A 16,922-nucleotide genomic window follows, 5' to 3' on the forward strand; every position below is an offset into this window, starting at 1 on the left:
TGTAGCTGCTTTACAAATGTGCTCATATTTAGATAATAGGTGCTGGAATTGCATTGCAAACTGGTGTCTCCCTTCGCACTGCCCAGCTCCCTAAAGGGTTGATTCTCAGCTGAACGCATACACTAAGTCATTTAGCAGTAGCATTCAGGCTGGATTTCTGAGTGTGTGAATGCCGTCCAAAAGCTGCAGATGTTTAAGCTATTTCCTCCTGGAGTTTGATGGAATAATAAAAGGTTACTGTTGTCACAGTAAGGAGGTCTGCAGCTGGTCCCATTTCCTTTTATTACTATCCAATGTAAACAGATTAAATCTAACTGCTCGGATCACCAGAAGGGTACATTTTTAACCAGAAATTCCTTATTTCTTCTTCCTCTTTCTTTTCTACTTTGAGCACCTTCGGTCTCTTTTCATGTGCCATTTTTATCATTGGGAATATGCTGGCAACTGATTGTTCAAACTAAACATCTCTTTGCAAGTTCATTCTCCCTTCTCAATAGCCAAAAACGCAGTAGTGAGCAGGGAATGACCCTTACCTTGAGGGCAAACTGTCGTGTGGCAATGGGCTGGGTCAGCCAGCACTCCCCGCACCCACCACTAGCATCCTGTGGACCTGCTCCCCAACGTCCCACAGGGCTCCTGTGCACCCAGCTCCTGAAGCCAATAAGTGGTCGGGAAGACGGAGACCCTGGAGCTGCCAGCTAATCAATCACAAGCAAGACAAGTGCTGGTAAGGCAGTGGAAGGTCTGGGATGGTATGTGAGGAGGCACTGGTCACTGGTGTACAAGTTTTATTACTAATAAGCAACAGCTCACGAAATGGCAGGTGGATCATCGAGTCCAGGGGTTTTAGTACTTTCTTTGTAAACAGACCTAAAACCCCTGGTTCAAAAGAAATTTTACCTGCAAGTCCACGATAAAAGTGACTCACACTAGAACTGCTCTGCCTAGAAGGACCCAGCGCCCTGGTCCTGGTCTCCTCCCAACTCCCCACAGTGATATCTGACGGGGCAGCAAGGAATACAGTCTGAAAACCATTAGCTGTTTTACTCTGGGCCCTCTTGCAGTGCTTTTAGTGTGTGCAGCTCTCTGAGTGTTCTGCGGGGTCTCCTCAAGCACAGGGCCTGCGGAAGATTGATCAGCCTGTGTTTGTCGGAATATCATGTAGCCATTTTCTTTTATCACTTAGAATCTATATTTTTATACTTACACTGAATGAGCTCTTCAGACTTAAGAGATTTTTATCATCACTTTCATGCATACATAAAGATGAAGAAACTAGAGAAGTCTATAGAGAAAGAAAAAAAAAAAACTACCTAAGGTCACATGGTCAGTTAGTGACAGACCAGAGTCTGACATTTTCCCCACCATATGACAATGCTTTACCCCGTGTATCCGTGTTCTGTGTCCTTAGAATGAACAGATCTTGGGCCTTACAACCATAACCTTGAGCTTCCAGAATGAGCAAAAACTTCCATGAGAAAGAAAAATTGTATTTTATTTGACATGGCAAACCTGACTATATAGCCAATGGGGAACTCTATCCTAATCCAGTTTAATCCCATCCAGGGATGACGAACCAAAAGGATAACTTTCCATGGCAACACTGCGAGCATATTCTGGATGTGACAACGGCAGTCCCTAGTACTGGGGAGACAGGAGGGCCTTGAAAATGGCACTACTACACAAAGCAAGCTCAAAGGGGGAAGGTGACCGACTGTGAGAGGAAGATACACAGAAGCATGCGCTCTATATCCAGACTCCTCCTGCTCATGCCAGTCTTTCCTCCCACAATGTGACAGATGCTTTTTTAAAGTAAGTTTTTATTTTTCAATTACAGTTGACATACAATATTATATGAGTTTCAGGTGTACCACATAGTGATTAGACATTTATATAACTTACGAAGCGATTAACCTGATAAATCAAGTACCCATCGGACCCCATACATAGTTATTACAATATTATTGACTATATTCCTTCTGCTGTACTTTACATCCCCATGACTATTTTGTGACTACCAATTTGTACTTCTTAATCGCTTTCTCTTTTTCACCCATCCTTCTAATCCTCCCTCCCCCATCTGGCAACCATCAAAATGTTCTCTGTACCTGAGTTTGTTTTTGTTTTGCTTGTTCATTTATTTTGTTCTTTAGATTCCACATGTAAGTGAAATCATATGGCATTTGTCTTTCTCTGTCTGACTTATTTCACTTAGCATAACACCCTCTAGTCCATCCATGTTATTGGAGTTGGAAAGATTTCATTCCTTTTTATGGCTTGGTAATATTCCACTGTATATATGTCCCACTTTTTTATCCATTCATCCATTGATGGGCACTTAGGCTGCCTCCATATCTTGGCTGTTGTATATAATGCTGCAACGAACACAAGGATGAATATGTTTTTTCAAATCAGTGTTTTGGATTTCTTCAGATAAATACCCAGAAGTAGAGTTAGTGGGTCCTTCTTTGTCTCTTGTTATAGCCTTTGTTTTAAAGTCTGTTTTGTCTGGTATACTCGTAAGTATTGTTACCCCTGCATTTTTTTTCATTTCCATGAAATATCTTTTCCAACCTTTTACTTTCAGTCTCTGTGTGTTTTTCGATCTGAAGTGAGTCTCTTGTGGGCAACATATGTCTGAGGGATCTTGTTTTCTTATCCATTCAGCCCTCTTATGTCTTTTGATTGGAGCATTTAATCCACTTATATTGAAAGTAATTGTTGATAGATATGTAGTTATAGCCATTTTGTTATCACATTTTTGATCTTTTTTTATCTTAAAGAAGTTCCTCTAACATTCCTTGTAATACTGGTTTGGTGGTGATGAAGACCATTAGCTTTATCTTGTCTGGGAAACTCTTTATCTGTCCTTCTAAATGATAGCTTTGCTATCTTTTGTTTGCTCCCATGCTGGCTGATAGGATGGCTTTAAATCCATTACCTCTAATCCCACAGACCTCTGGTATATAGCCTCAAGGTATCCCTTCAGTTTTATTCATTCACTTTTATTCATGGGATTCATTTCTATGTCCCAGAAATGAATAGATACTACATTTCTATGTAGTAAAGAGTGCCAGAAAAAGAATTCTAGTTTTTGATTTCTAGACCTGGCTTCCAGTCCTAGCTCCTCTACTTCCAAACTCTGTAACCCTGGGCAAATCACTTAACCTCTCTGAGTTGCAGGCATTGCAGCTCATATAAAATCCTATAAAATGAGAGGCAGACACTGTGAAGACAAAATGAAATAGAGCATGTGAAAGACTTTTAAACTATAAAGCACCATAAAAACGTGAGGTGTTCATGTTATTACAATTATTTAATCAATGGACCAGACACGTGTTATTGCATCACTTCAGAACTGCTCCTGGAAATTGTGCTTTCTTGGCTCCTGTTAGGATTGTACAGCCACCCTCACTGTGCTAGGAATGTAGGGTTAGCTGCAAAGAGTGTGGCTACAGGTTTCCCAGAGCTGGTCTTCCCAGCCAGCCTCCCTTTTGGTGGTGTCTGAAGCAAAACAATACTATAAAATAATTAGTTAGCAGCCAAGTGTAGAAAATTAAAAAGAAGAATAACTAATCCAGACAGGAAAAGTTCTGATTTATTGCTCTTGTCATAAAATGGCAGTGAAACAAAAACACCGTTCTGTAGAATGAAGGGAGAGGAAATTTAAGAGTTGGACAGAAAAATGCAAAGGAAATGAAAGTGCTAGCGTGCTTTGAAAACTAACTCTCCAAATATGCTATTGGTCACCTTGATGTTTCCAGGCCTCCTCAATGGCTTCCAGACCTAAAGAGATCAGCTTACGCTGAGTAGGGGCCTCTCCTAGCTGATGGTGCTGCTAACTTCACTGGGGATCTTTCCGCCTCTCACATCATCGCCGGACCAGATGAGAGCACAACTGAAAGCTAAGCTGACAAGTGCAGGAGATGATGAACGAAGCAGGGCAGAATTCTGCTGCCCCATCACAGGGCTGATTAAGCTTGAGTGTGTTGCTAATTGCAGTGGTGAGGTTTTTCGGGAGCAGAGGGACAGGGCAGGAAAGGTTGCTCTTTTGCTCAGTTTTCTAAATGCACTTTCAGATAAAGGCTTTCTATCAAGACCACCAAGGCTGTAATCTCTGAATGTGGCCAACAGCCAAAGGATCATATTTAGCGCAAACAGACCCATTTTCAGAAACAAACATTATGTAGGCTGCACATGGAAATGCAAACCAGACTTACTTGATCTAAATCTCCTTTCTCCATTGCCAGGTCCTCCATCTCTGATGCTGGTTCATCTTCCAGGAAGGGATTGGTGGATGCGAGTGGAGACTCGAGTTTTTTCTGTTAAAAAGACATGAAAAAGAGATAAGTAGTTTCTGTGCTTTCCCTATTGACATGCTTTTTCCAAGTCTCTCCAACAGCTATGTCATGAAATCTGAGCTACTGAGCAAGAACTGAGACAACATGGGCCGCGTTCTCACCTCTGGGCCTTCACATTGCTTTTCCATCTTCTTAAAACCTTATTGCCCACCCCACTTGACCCCAATCCCAATCTGGCTGAAACTCACTCATCCTTCTATCTTCAAAATAGAAGTCCCTTCTTCTGTGAAGCCTTCCCTGTCTGTCCAGTTTGGGTCAGATGTCCCTGCCACAGGCTCCCATCCCACCCAGTACATTTCCTACCCAAATATTTATTAAACCATCGCAATGGCCCATTTATGTGTCTTCTCCCAGCTAGATTCTGTGACGGCAAGGATTGTGTCTGCCTCGTTCTGCATCCTATCTCTGTTGCCCGGCATGTAATGGCTGCTCCATATATATGAATGAATGAATCAAAGTGCCAGACGGGTTTGAATTCAAGAACAAACTATAAAGCTAAGCTTATGTATTCTAGATTACAGACAGAAATCCCTTCCCAAATAAGTCCTATTACAACAACCACAACAAAATCTCCTTGAGAAAAATTACTTCCCAGCTCCCGAATGACCACTCTTTCACAATATATCACTGAGTGGGCCCACAGGCCAGTGGGAAAGCTGGAGGCGGGAGAGGTGGGTTTTAGCTCCAACTCTGCTGCGTTGGCCAAATCATCTAGTCTCTCTGAGCCGCGGCAGCCTCAGCTGCTGCACGAGGAGACAGTCACAGGACTACTTGCAAGATCAAATGTGATAGTGTGAAATCCTAGGTGAAGCGCATGATGCGTCGAAGGCCCTGATGATGACAATTCCAGTGCAACAACAGAATCAAGGCAGCTCTTTGGTATTTTTTTTTTTTTTTTTACAAATTTGATCTCGAGATGTTGTTTATGTCGGGGAGCTGCGAGTTCCAGCAGAAAGGAAACTAAGCGGACAAGCAGGATAAAAGGAATTGGCCAGTGCTGGGGATGAGGGGAAGGGGCAAAGAACGACTCTCTGGAGACAAGAAGCCAGGTGGGGAGGGAATTTCTAAAATGTGCTTGTGACATTTTAGCATATATCAGTGGAGCAACTTGAACTAACCCCTAAGCCAAGAGGGACAGCAGATGGACTACAGCGTGAATGACTTTGTCAAGTGCCAGGATATCCGCTGAAGACATTACAAAAAAAAACACACAAAAAAACCACGCAGAAAAATAATAAAATTTAAACACAAAAAACCCCCAAAACCCACACCTGTGTCTGGTTTAGGCTTTCAAACAATTCTGCTTACACTCACGTAAACTACTGAATTCTGGCCAAAACACTCGGATGCTATTATATAGCGAGACAGAGCTTCAGTGTATGAAGAAAGCCTGTGATTAATGCATTAGCTCAAGGTAATCATTAGTAAGATAATGATTTTTGTGGTATCCTGCTGAGAAACAATATGGTCTAACAACCAAGCAAACATTTAAAATTTACACGCTCCAACTTTTGGCTTCTTTGCCTGATGTGGAAAAAAAAAGAAATCCCTATAAACTTAGAGCTATTTAAGTTTATTTTTAGAATTAGGCTATTTTTAGAAAGAAATGTTTCTTTGAAAACAGTATTTGTAAGCTTTAGTTGTCTCTGTAAGGGAGAGGGGAATGGTGAGAAGGGGAATCTGCAAAGCCTAAGCTTCAACAACAACAACAAAAATGAGTTAATAGTGTTGGATTCCTGAACTTACTGGCTCAACAGTGGGTTTGGGGATCATATCATTGAGCTAAATCTCTAGGATGCCAAGTCTTTTGGTCCCTGGGAGATGGGGAGAGCAAGTCAGTCCCTGAAGTTAAAACTAAAAGCTCGGTTCAAAATCACTCAGTGACAGAAATGGGACTTGAGTTTTTGAACTAATCATTCCTCGCCTATGGCTAGGTCTACCGGGGTTGATAATAATGCCTCACAATTACAGACGAGTGGGCCTCATTTTAAAAATAAGGTGTTGCGGGAATTATGACAAGAAGTGGACATCGGTGAGGTGGATTGAGGGTGTTTCTGGGCTCCACACTCACTGATGGAATGTCCGATGGATGGATGTAAGCAGTAAGACGTAAAACATAAAAGGCAGCATTGAAAAGGCATTTGGGGCTGTAGAGCGCGGGCCACTTGCTCAGTGTTACAGGTCAGAAGATTGCCAAGGTTTCTTTCCTATTCCCACTGTCTGTCTCTATTAACATCTTGATGTGACGCCTGAGGGAGTCATGGGCACTAAAGAACCCCTTACTCATTCATTTGAGGCCAACATGTTCCAAGAGTGGACCAAGCTGATGCAAGAAAAGTGATTCATCATCCCTCCATCCATCCACTAGCAAATGACGTGCTGGGCACAAGGAGTAAAACAGTGGGCAAGACAGACCACGCTCAGCCCGCACAAAGATCATGGTCGGATGGGACAGACGTTACTCAAATAATCACGCAAACGTGTGACGAGGGCCAGGCAGGACAAATTGGGTTGTTGTGAAAGGATGCAACAGAGAGTCCCAGAAAACTTCCCCAAGGAAATGACGTTTGAGCCGGAGAGGAGCATCTCCTCTGTTCTGGGCACTCTTCTAGGCAACAGGGACACAACCCGGAATAAGACAGATAAAAAAGGTGCGATGAGAATAAAACGTAGGAATTGGGGTAGTTTGGGGGCATGCTTCTTTATATCGGCTATACGAGGTCTGACAATTAAGTTCCCGAACTTGTTGCAACGATGTTGCCAACTTCTTTTTATATCAGAGGGATTATTCATTATGAATTTGTATCAACTGGACAAACAGCTAACCAAGTTTACTATTTGGAAGTGCTGAAAAGGCTGTGTGAAAGTTAGACGCCCTGAACTTTTCACCAACAAGTCATGGCTCTTGCATCACGACAATGCACCAGCTCACACGGCACTGTCTGTGGGGGAGTTTTTAGCCAGTAAACAAATAACTGCATGGAACACCCTCCCTACTCACCTGATCTGGCCCCCATTGGCTTCTTTCTTTACCCAAAGATAAAGGAAATATTGAAAGGAAAACATTTTGATGACATTCAGGACATCAGGGCAATACAATGACAGCTCTGATGGCCATTCCAGAAAGAGTTCCAAAATTGCTCTGAAGGGTGGACTAGGCACTGGCATCAGTGTATAGCTTCCCAAGGGGAGTACTTGGAAGGTGACCTTGGTGATATTCAGCAATGAGGCATGTAGCACTTTTTCTAGGATGAGTTCGTGAACCTAATTGTCTGGCCTCGTATACATAAAGATCAGAGAAGGCCTCTTTGAGGAGGTGACAATTGAACAGAGGAGAAGGGCCACTCAGGCAAAGATCTGGGGAAGAGCACTCTCCGCAAGGGGACCCCGTGCAAAGGCTGCAGTGAGGTTGGTACGTGTGAGGGGCAATAAGGACAGAGACAGCAGGAGCCCAGTCATGGGCCATGGTAAAGGTTAGGCTTTCTCCTCATTGCAACTGGGCCGTCAGTGGGAGTTTTAAATAGGGAAGTGATATGATCTAGTTTAGATTTTTAAAATCTCATTCCCTGCCGTGGGGAGAATGGACTGTAATGGCAGCAAGACCAGTGTAAGTATGAGACTGCTGCAGTGTTCCCAGCAAGGGCTGACAGGGGAACAGACAAAGCTAGTGCTGTGGAGATAGAAAAAAGTGGCCCGATTTGGGACATATTTAGGAGATAAGGTCAAGAGGATTTGTTTAGGGAGTGGATGTGAGGGTTAAGGAAGGAAAGGAATCAAGGATCATTTCCTCTTTGGCCTGAGCAACTGCCTGGCAGATGTCCCCATTACCTGAGTAATAAACCCTGGCTTCGGGGCGACGCCCTATCACTCAGGGTACACTGCTTTCCTTCTCCAAGCCTCAGTTCTTCTACATGCAATGTGAAAGGATAATAATACCTGCCACACAGAGCTGTCATGAGGGTTCAATGAGATAATGTACGTAAAGCGTGAGACAGGTATATAAAGCAGCTTAACAACGCCTGGCACATGGGGAAAACTTGGTGAGTGGGAGTGTTCATTAGTATTTAACGGGCAGGCAACTAAAAGAAGAAGAACGGCGGCTGTGCCTCTGGATACAGCAGCTCTCAGAAGAGGAAGAAGTGGGAGCACAGGACTAAGCAGTCTCGTAAATAGAATTCCTTTTGATCACAAGTAAGATCCTGTCCCTGTGTACTACTTAGTCTCTTTGGGAGAGCTCCAGGAAATGAAAGCAATGAGCCCATCAGATTACAAGGCAAAGGCACACTGAGCTTATCCCTTCCTCCCTGGTCTCCAGCGAAGCCCCTAAAGTACCGCAGGAACCACTAGGCTATTGGTAAATGGGACATTACGAAGCCCCGAGGACGGATATAGACTCCGCTATTTAGAGCACTACATTACTGCTCAGATTAATTTGCTGTGATGAAAGGACATGGCTTTGCAGAGAGCAATCAGCGGCACAACCCAGCCTTCTGTGCACGAGCAAGCCCGGTTGTCGGAGCCAACCAGACCACACTTCTCATTCTCGCTTTGCAGTTGTCGTAAACCATAGAGAATTACAAGTTTGGCTTTAGATTTTAAATAACTCAAATGACATATTCCATGAGCTCCGGGGCTGCTCAATGAAACCAAAAATTTGCCAAGAAATGAACGACTTTCGAATTTTAAAAGCTTTTTTTTTTTTTTTTTTTTGCTGGGACAGTTGATTTCAAGTCTATATAGGATAGAAAAATTCTTCATATAATAAGTTAATTCCTACTAATTAAACCACATGGGATTCCCAACGCCTCCAAAACAGTAAGGGCCACAGGACAGCCAAGCGGTCTAATTTCCTGTTAGGAAGAGAGAGCCTGGCGTTAGTCAATAGTATATCCATATCTGGGTCCGCCTGCACAAATCCACTTCTGAGGCCCTAGCTAGACACTTCAAATGATCAAAGAAGGAATTCTGACATTCAAGACTCGTGTGTTTCCTTTCCCTAGAGGAGAAAGCTTTCAGTTATGAAATGAACGTTCTACAATTTCTGCATTTCTTATTCCATAAAGACTTTACTTCAGCCCAATTCCTGATTTGTCCTTAAAGAGACGGCCTGGAGACCTCAGCTGAAAGGGCTATGGGCACAGCACAAAGCACAACTGATTTACTATTGCTGGTACCCCCTCTTGGTACCACCACGCTCATCTCTGATATTGTGACAACTGTGGTGACAATTCTCCTGCTAGACCATAAGCATCTGCCTTACTCCATGTTTCATCTTTCCCCAAGCCCCCGTATAAAGAGGGAGCTGGGAACATTTGTGAATAAATGCTGATCAGATGAGAAGTACTAAATAATATTCTCTTCAGACATATCGGCAACATTTTCTATAAACAAAACAAAAAAAAACATGTGTGTGTAAGAGAGTCTCAAAAACATACCCCAAACTATCAAGCAGTGGACATCTCTGGGGAGAGGGATTTAGAGTAGTTGAGAAGGAAGACATTGCTCTTTTAAAATATTTTATTCTCTCTGAGCTTTAACTGGCATGTATTCTCTCTCTCTCTCTCCTCTCTCTCTCTCTCTCTCTGGTAGAGAAATTATTTATCTGTAGAGTGAAGATGATTTATAACTAAACTCGGACAGTATTTTCTAAAACCCTTAATATTTTAAAATTGTGATACAATTAATGTAAAATTCACCATTTTAAGATGATTTACAATTCAGTGGTTTTTAGTATATTCACAAGGGTGTGCCACCATCACCACTATCTAAGCCCAGAACATTTTTCACCCCAAAAGAAACCCTATGTCCATTAGCTGTCCCTTCCCAATCCTCCTCTCCCCCAGCCCTAGGCAACTACTTATCTACTTTCTGTCATTTGTGGATGTGCCTATTCTGGACATTTCATATAAATGGAGTCATGTATGTGGCCTTTTCTGTCTGGCTTCTTTCAATTAGTATAGTGTTCTCAAGGTTCATCCATGTTGTGATACGTGTCAGTGCTTCAGTCCTCTTAATGGCTGAATAATAATCTACCTGTGGATGTACTGCTGTGAATAGCGGTGCTATGAACATTTGTGTGCAAGGGTTTGTATGAACATAGGAGAATTTTCAATTCTCTTGGGTACATACCTAGGAGTGGAAGCGTGCGTTACTCTCATAATGAAAACAACATTTTCAGATCGCTTTATCTTTATCTGGCAGAGTTGGCCCTTTACATTAGGCATCAGTGCATTAGCACCATAAAATGCACTAAAACAAAGAGTGACTATTTCTTCCGAATCATAATAAACTATCACTAACATCAAGGCTCAGTGATGGGAGAGACTAAGCAGGAATATTCATAAGAGACAAGAACACAGAAAGCAGTTTAAAACACAGACTACCTTAAACTTGAAAATGCTCCTACCTTTTGACCCTATAATTCCAGTTGTATCGTAAGAAAATAATCTCACATGTAAACAAAGACTTGTTCACAAAAATGCTCATTGTGGCTTTATTTATAAAAGTGAAAAAAATGACAAGCACCTAAGGGTCCAACAAGAAAAGGATAGTTAGGGAAATTATGGAACACCTGTATAATGAAATATTATATAGTAATTAAGAAAGCACTTAAGACATATGAAGAAAAAGTAGGATATAAAATAATACTATTTACACATCATATATGAAAATTAAGTCAAAATGGATCAAAGAGCCAAATGTAAGAGCTAAAACTATAAAACGCTTAGAACGAAGCATAAGGAAATGTTTGTGACCTTGGATTCCTAGAAGAAAACATGGGTAGTAAACTCTCTGACATCAGTTTTAGCAGTATCTTTTTAGATATGTCTCCCCAGACAAGGGCAACAAAAGCAAAAATAAACAAATGTCATTACGTTCAAATAAAGTTTTTGCACAGTGAAGGAAACCATCAACAAAACAAAAAGGCAATCCACTGAATGGGAGAAGACATTTGCAAATGACACATCCAATAAGGGGTTAATATCCAACACATATAAAGAACTCATATAACTCAACATCAAAATAACAAACAATTAAAAAATGAGCAGAGGACCTGAACAGACATTTTCCCAAAGAGGACATATGTCACTGATCATCAGGCTAACACAAATCAAAACCACAATGAGGTATCACCTCACACCTGTCAGAATGGCCATCATCAAAAAGACAAAAAAGAGTTAAGTGTTGGAGAGGATGATGGGAAAAGGGAACCCTAGTCGAGTAACTGTTTTGTGTACCTAAAACTAATAAAATACTGCATGTTAACTATATTTAAAAAAAATGTTTGTGACCTTGAATATGACACCAAAACTCAAATAATAAGAGAAAAATAGATAAGTTGGACTTCATAAAACTTGAAAACCTTTGTACATCAAAGGACACTATTAAGAAAGTTAAAAAAAAGACAAACCACAGAATGGGAGAAAATATTTGCAAATCATATATCTGATATATGGTAAAAATATAAAGAATATATAGAATATATTGAAAATATATAAAAAAGTCCTACAACTCAATAATAAAAAGACAAAAAACCCAATTTAAAAATGGGCAAAAGAGGGGCCAGCCCTGTGGCTCAGGCGGTTAGAGCTCCATGCTCCTAACTCCGAAGGCTGCTGGTTCGATTCCCACATGGGCCAGTGGGCTCTCAACCACAAGGTTGCCAGTTCAATTCCTCGACTCCCGCAAGGGATGGTGGGCTCTGCCCCCTGCAACTAAGATTGAACACGGCACCTTGAGCCGAGCTGCCAATGAGCTCCTGGATGGCTCAGTTGGTTGGAGCGCATCGCTCAACCACAAGGTTGCTGGTTCGACTCCCGCAAGGGATGGTGGGCTGTGCCCCCTGCAACGAGCAATGGCAACTGGACCTGGAGCTGAGCTGCGCCCTCCACAACTAAGATTGAAAGGACAACAACTTGACTTGGAGAAAAGGCCTGGAAGTACACACTCTTCCCCTCCCCCCCCAAAAAAAAGTCCTGTTCCCGTTCCCCAATAAAATCTTAAAATAAAAAAAATGGCAAAGAACTTGACAGACATTTATCTAAAGAAGATACACAAATGGCCAATAAGCATACGAAAAAAATGTTCAATGTCATTAATCATTAGGAAAATGCAAATCAAAACCACAATGAGATAATACTTTACACCCATGAGGATGGCTCTAATGAAAAAAAAACAAACAAAAAACAGAAAATAGCAAAGAATGTAGAAAAATCAGAACTCTCCTACATTGACAGTGGGAACGTAAAATGGTGAACTGCTGTGGAAAGCAATTTTGCAGTTCCTCAAGAAGTTAAACATAGAGTTACAATATAACCCAGCAATTCCTCTCCCAGATGTAATTGCAAGAGAACTGAAAACATACGTTCATACAAAAAACGAGTACACCAGGAAACAACTCAAATGTCTGTTAAATGACAACTAGATAAACAAAATGCATCGCCATATAATGGAATATTATTCAGCCATAAAAAAGACTGAAGTACTAATACATGCTATACAATAGATGAACTTTGAAAACACTATGTGAAGTGAAGAAAGCCAGGTACAGAGGCCACAATTATATGACTCCATTTATATAAAAAAGTCCAGAATAGGCTAAGACATAAAGATAGAAAGTAGATTAGTAGTTGCCTGGGGTTGGGGGGAAGGAGGAAATTGGAAGCAACTGTGTTTTGGGGGTGGGATGAAGTGTTCTTTTGGGGGCAGTGAAAATATCCTGGAATTGAATAGTTGAAATGGTGGCACAACCTTGTGAATATACTAAAACTAAAAAATAAACAAAAAAGGAATTGTACACTTTTAATGGGAAGTTTTATGTGAAATTTTGTTATATAAATTACATTTCAATTTAAACAAATAAGCAGAGAAAAATGTATTTAAAAGGTGCAATTTCAATTGCTTAAAATGTACAGAATGAACATACCAAAACCCTCATCTGATTGATGGGAAAACGAAGGACTTTTTCTTCTGCTTTTCCATTCTTGCCTGTAATTTCCATTATTTTCTATTTTGAGAATGTGTTACTTTCTTTTCAGATACAAACAGAAGTTTATTTCCTAATAGGATATTATTCAAATGAAGGAATATATTCCTTTACCACCAAATAAAGCATTTATAAAATATCTTGAAACACGAAAGGGGGCTCACTGGGTAAGGGAAAGCTATGTCCTTCTTTAGGACAGAAGACCTTGTACTGCAGCAGAATTGCCCAGACTCTGCCTCCTCTGAACACTCTCCCTAATGCAGGAGTTAAGTTGGCGGAAGACTGAGGTGTAGGGAGCCACTCTGTGTGGGCTTTTGTAAGGAGTGAGACTTTTACAAACACTCTTATGCTCAATCTGCATGGACAAAAATCATACCTACAGCTTCCATATTTATAATGTAATTTTAAAAACTGGGCAAATGAAACTGTATATTAAAATGACCCCTATAAGCCAAAAGACGATTCTATTTAGAAAGGCAACTTATGCAATGGCCAAGGAAAGGAGAAACCCAGCTGCAAGAAATGGGAAAAAATTAAATTTTATTTTTAAAAAAAATCTCCCAAATTCATTGAGCCAGTCATAAAAACATAACCCGATCTACTCTGCTTTCATAGAGGCTGAATATAATATTTACCTTGAATATATAATCACCGAGTCACTAATGATGCATATGGGTATAGTTAAATCACATCCAGACATCTGCTTTTAATTTCAAGGCATTTTAATTTACAGACTATTTTGAATCCCTCCTAAAGGGTCAGGAGTTGAGACAATTAGCAAAAAGCAGTGGCAGCTCAATTCTTTCAGTAACAGTGACAGCACTGGACATTACAAACTTGTTAGGGTTAATACAATAAAATCCAAACAAATCCTGTCTGCAAGGTTCTCTCAGTTTACGTTTCTAGCAGATGTCAAAGTCCCATCTGCCACGACAGAGCAAGAGGTGATGCACCATGCTGATCAGCTAGGAGGAGCTAAGCTGAGGCAGATCTTCCCAGGGGAGCTGTCGTCCCTCAAGCACACCCTCACTGTTCCACTGTCAATCAGACAAGGGTGGAGACAGATGGGCTTGGGAGGGTCTCTGCTCAACCTGGCTCCTTGGCTGACTTATCTGCTCCGTAACTTTCCAAGGAATTCACTAACTTTCTATGAAATTTGGCATATGTTATAGATATACCAAGATATACCAAGATATACCTTGGTTCATTTTGTAGTTTATTCTGATACTCGGAAATAAAATGTTGGCCACAAAAGATTTTAAAAAACAAAACAAAACAAAAACCAGCTGGAGAGCAAGGCAGCATGAGGAGAAGGTTAAAGAGACAAGGAACAGGAGTCTTCGGGTGGAGTGCTCAACAGGTAGACTGGGAGTCAGGTCGGTGCGAGCCCTGGGCCAGCCCAGGCCAACCTCTTCCCGGCGTTGTCTGCTGGGCGCATGGCCAGTGGCCACGACTCATCTGACCGGGCCCCTGCTATAGGTGAAGGTGTGGCTCAACTTCGTCCACGGCAAAGTGATGGCAGGACCAAGCTCAAAGTGAGTGTCACCTACAGAGAGAAGCACGGCCTTCACATCTTCCCACTGCAGGTTGCAGTGAACCATTCCCTAAGACCTGGCCTGCCTTGTTTAAGAGACCATAGGAGTTCTGGTGCCTTTCTAGAAACTAATGTTTAAGGAAAAATCCTTGAAGGCTACGGAGCAGTCACTGTCAGGACTCGGAATGCAGAATTGCTGGGTCATCATAACTGGAAAGAAGAACAGCCGGGGGGAAGTGTTTGACTTAAAGAAGTTGAATAATTTTGAGAAACCCGTGGAGAAGACAGCTAACCAACGGGAGGAGGATAAAGAACTCATGGTTCAGCAGGATTTTTCTGGCCAAGGATTTGTAACCTGAAACTCTTTGCAAACTCGATAGGAGAGGAAGCAACCACTGAACAATCGGAGGAGATATCTGTAAATCAATTATGGCAGAAAATTTCAAAAACGGAGGACCAAAAAGGAAGGGACGGGTGAAAAGGTTCAAGTGCTGCTAGCTGACCATGCCCACCACCGACCACAGCACCTGCCGGGTGGCAGAAGGCTGCCGACCAGGAGCAGGGCCCTGGCAGAGCGAGTGGATGTGGAGCGAGGCAGTGCTGCCGAAACGCAGCACCTCCAGCCCGTCTGCTCTAAGACAGAAGAGGTTCCAGTCAGCCACCTGCCACACGGCCGTCCCTAATCCTATTCTCTACGGAAAAGCACTGTTCTTCACAAACTTCCGTACAGCGTCTGCCAGTTTTTCACATTCTCTACATGGTTGCCCTGTTCAGTAGCCTCACCTTGCCTAGAGGGGCCTTTCCTGACCACGTTACTCCGGCTCTTTTGACTTTTGGGGCATTTCCTAGCACAAGAGAGACCTGATGTGTTCTGGGACAGCCCCAAGTTTACAGGCTATCCTCGGCCATTTGTTCCCCTGTAACCCTGTAACTCCCTAAATGTGAAACCAAAATCACCAGGAAGTAGGGTCCAGCCAAAGGCGGGGAAGATTAGCTCAAAACAGGTGTTTGGCACTGATGCTATTCAAGCATCCTTCACTGGGACCTATTTCCCATAGTTAGCTGGATCACTGGTTCGTAGAGCCTGTCTTTATGCTCTACCAACCCTGTCCAGCGGGAAGCCGTGGGCACTCAGGGAGGCATTCCCAGGTGGGGCCTGTGCTCAATGCTTAAACTTCCTCGTCCCCAAGCAGATCTCTGTAGGGCAGAACTGAGAGCCATGTGAGTCTCTGCTTGAAACCAGGCCCAAAGCATGGCTTGGGTAGGGCAGAAAGAAGAGCCAGCATGAGGAAATCAGGCGAGCGCTGACATTAACCAAATACTTCTCAGGAGAGACGCATGCTTTTTTCAGTGGCATTGCTGTTACCTATTTCCTTCTGCGACTTGCATGTTTGTTTGTTTTGTGGCCTATTTTTCCCTTGTTACTAAAAAGAAATCAATTCTGAACATGAATTAACAAGCAGAGGAGAGCATGCACATATATATATTTGTTAAGTACGGAAAGAGTGCTTTGTGGGTCAGCCGCATTTTATTTTGATAAAGTCATGAGTGGCACTGAGTAGGTAGGGCCTTGTGGTCTTGCCTTAAAACCGAGTGCTGTCGCCACCACTAGTGAGCCCAGTGCCCTGAGGCACCTACTCTGAGGCAGGCCTTGGCGGGCAAAGAGGAAATCCCACTGAAGTCCCAGGATTTTAAGAGTGGAAGGGTTGGGGGGTAGAGAAGGTAGCAAAGGTGAAGGGTCAACAAGTGAACGGGACTCCAGGAGCAATCTCTGCACGTACTCCCCTGCTTCAATCACTGCAGCTCAGTTTTGCTGTATTTACATACAAGCTGCACAGCCTCGGGTAAGCTGCCAATGAGTACAGCACCAACCTTCTCCAGCTGAGGAAGCCAAGTGATGGATTATAAGCAAACGCACCTAGCACACTATGGAACACACAGTGGACGTTCAAAGTATGTTAGCTATTATTCTCTGTGTGGATTCCACGTTAGTGTTTGTTAGAAGAAAGAGTTTGGAAGTCACTGATTTGGCCCATCTCCC

At 42.4% G+C, this 16,922-nt stretch overlaps 1 protein-coding gene across 2 annotated transcripts in view; it reads right to left on the reverse strand.

Moving 5' to 3' along the window:
• Nucleotides 1–16,922, reverse strand: part of VPS53 (VPS53 subunit of GARP complex) — a 135,289-nt gene that overhangs the window by 61,255 nt on the left and 57,112 nt on the right. For both annotated transcript variants that reach the window (XM_081029788.1, XM_081029787.1), the window contains one exon: nucleotides 4,221–4,322. In XM_081029788.1, coding sequence (XP_080885914.1) covers nucleotides 4,221–4,322 — 102 coding nt within the window. The remainder of the gene's footprint in view (nucleotides 1–4,220; nucleotides 4,323–16,922) is intronic.

The sequence above is a fragment of the Rhinolophus hipposideros genome, assembly GCF_964194185.1.
Source record: "Rhinolophus hipposideros genome assembly, chromosome: 20".
Lineage (NCBI taxonomy): Eukaryota > Metazoa > Chordata > Mammalia > Chiroptera > Rhinolophidae > Rhinolophus > Rhinolophus hipposideros.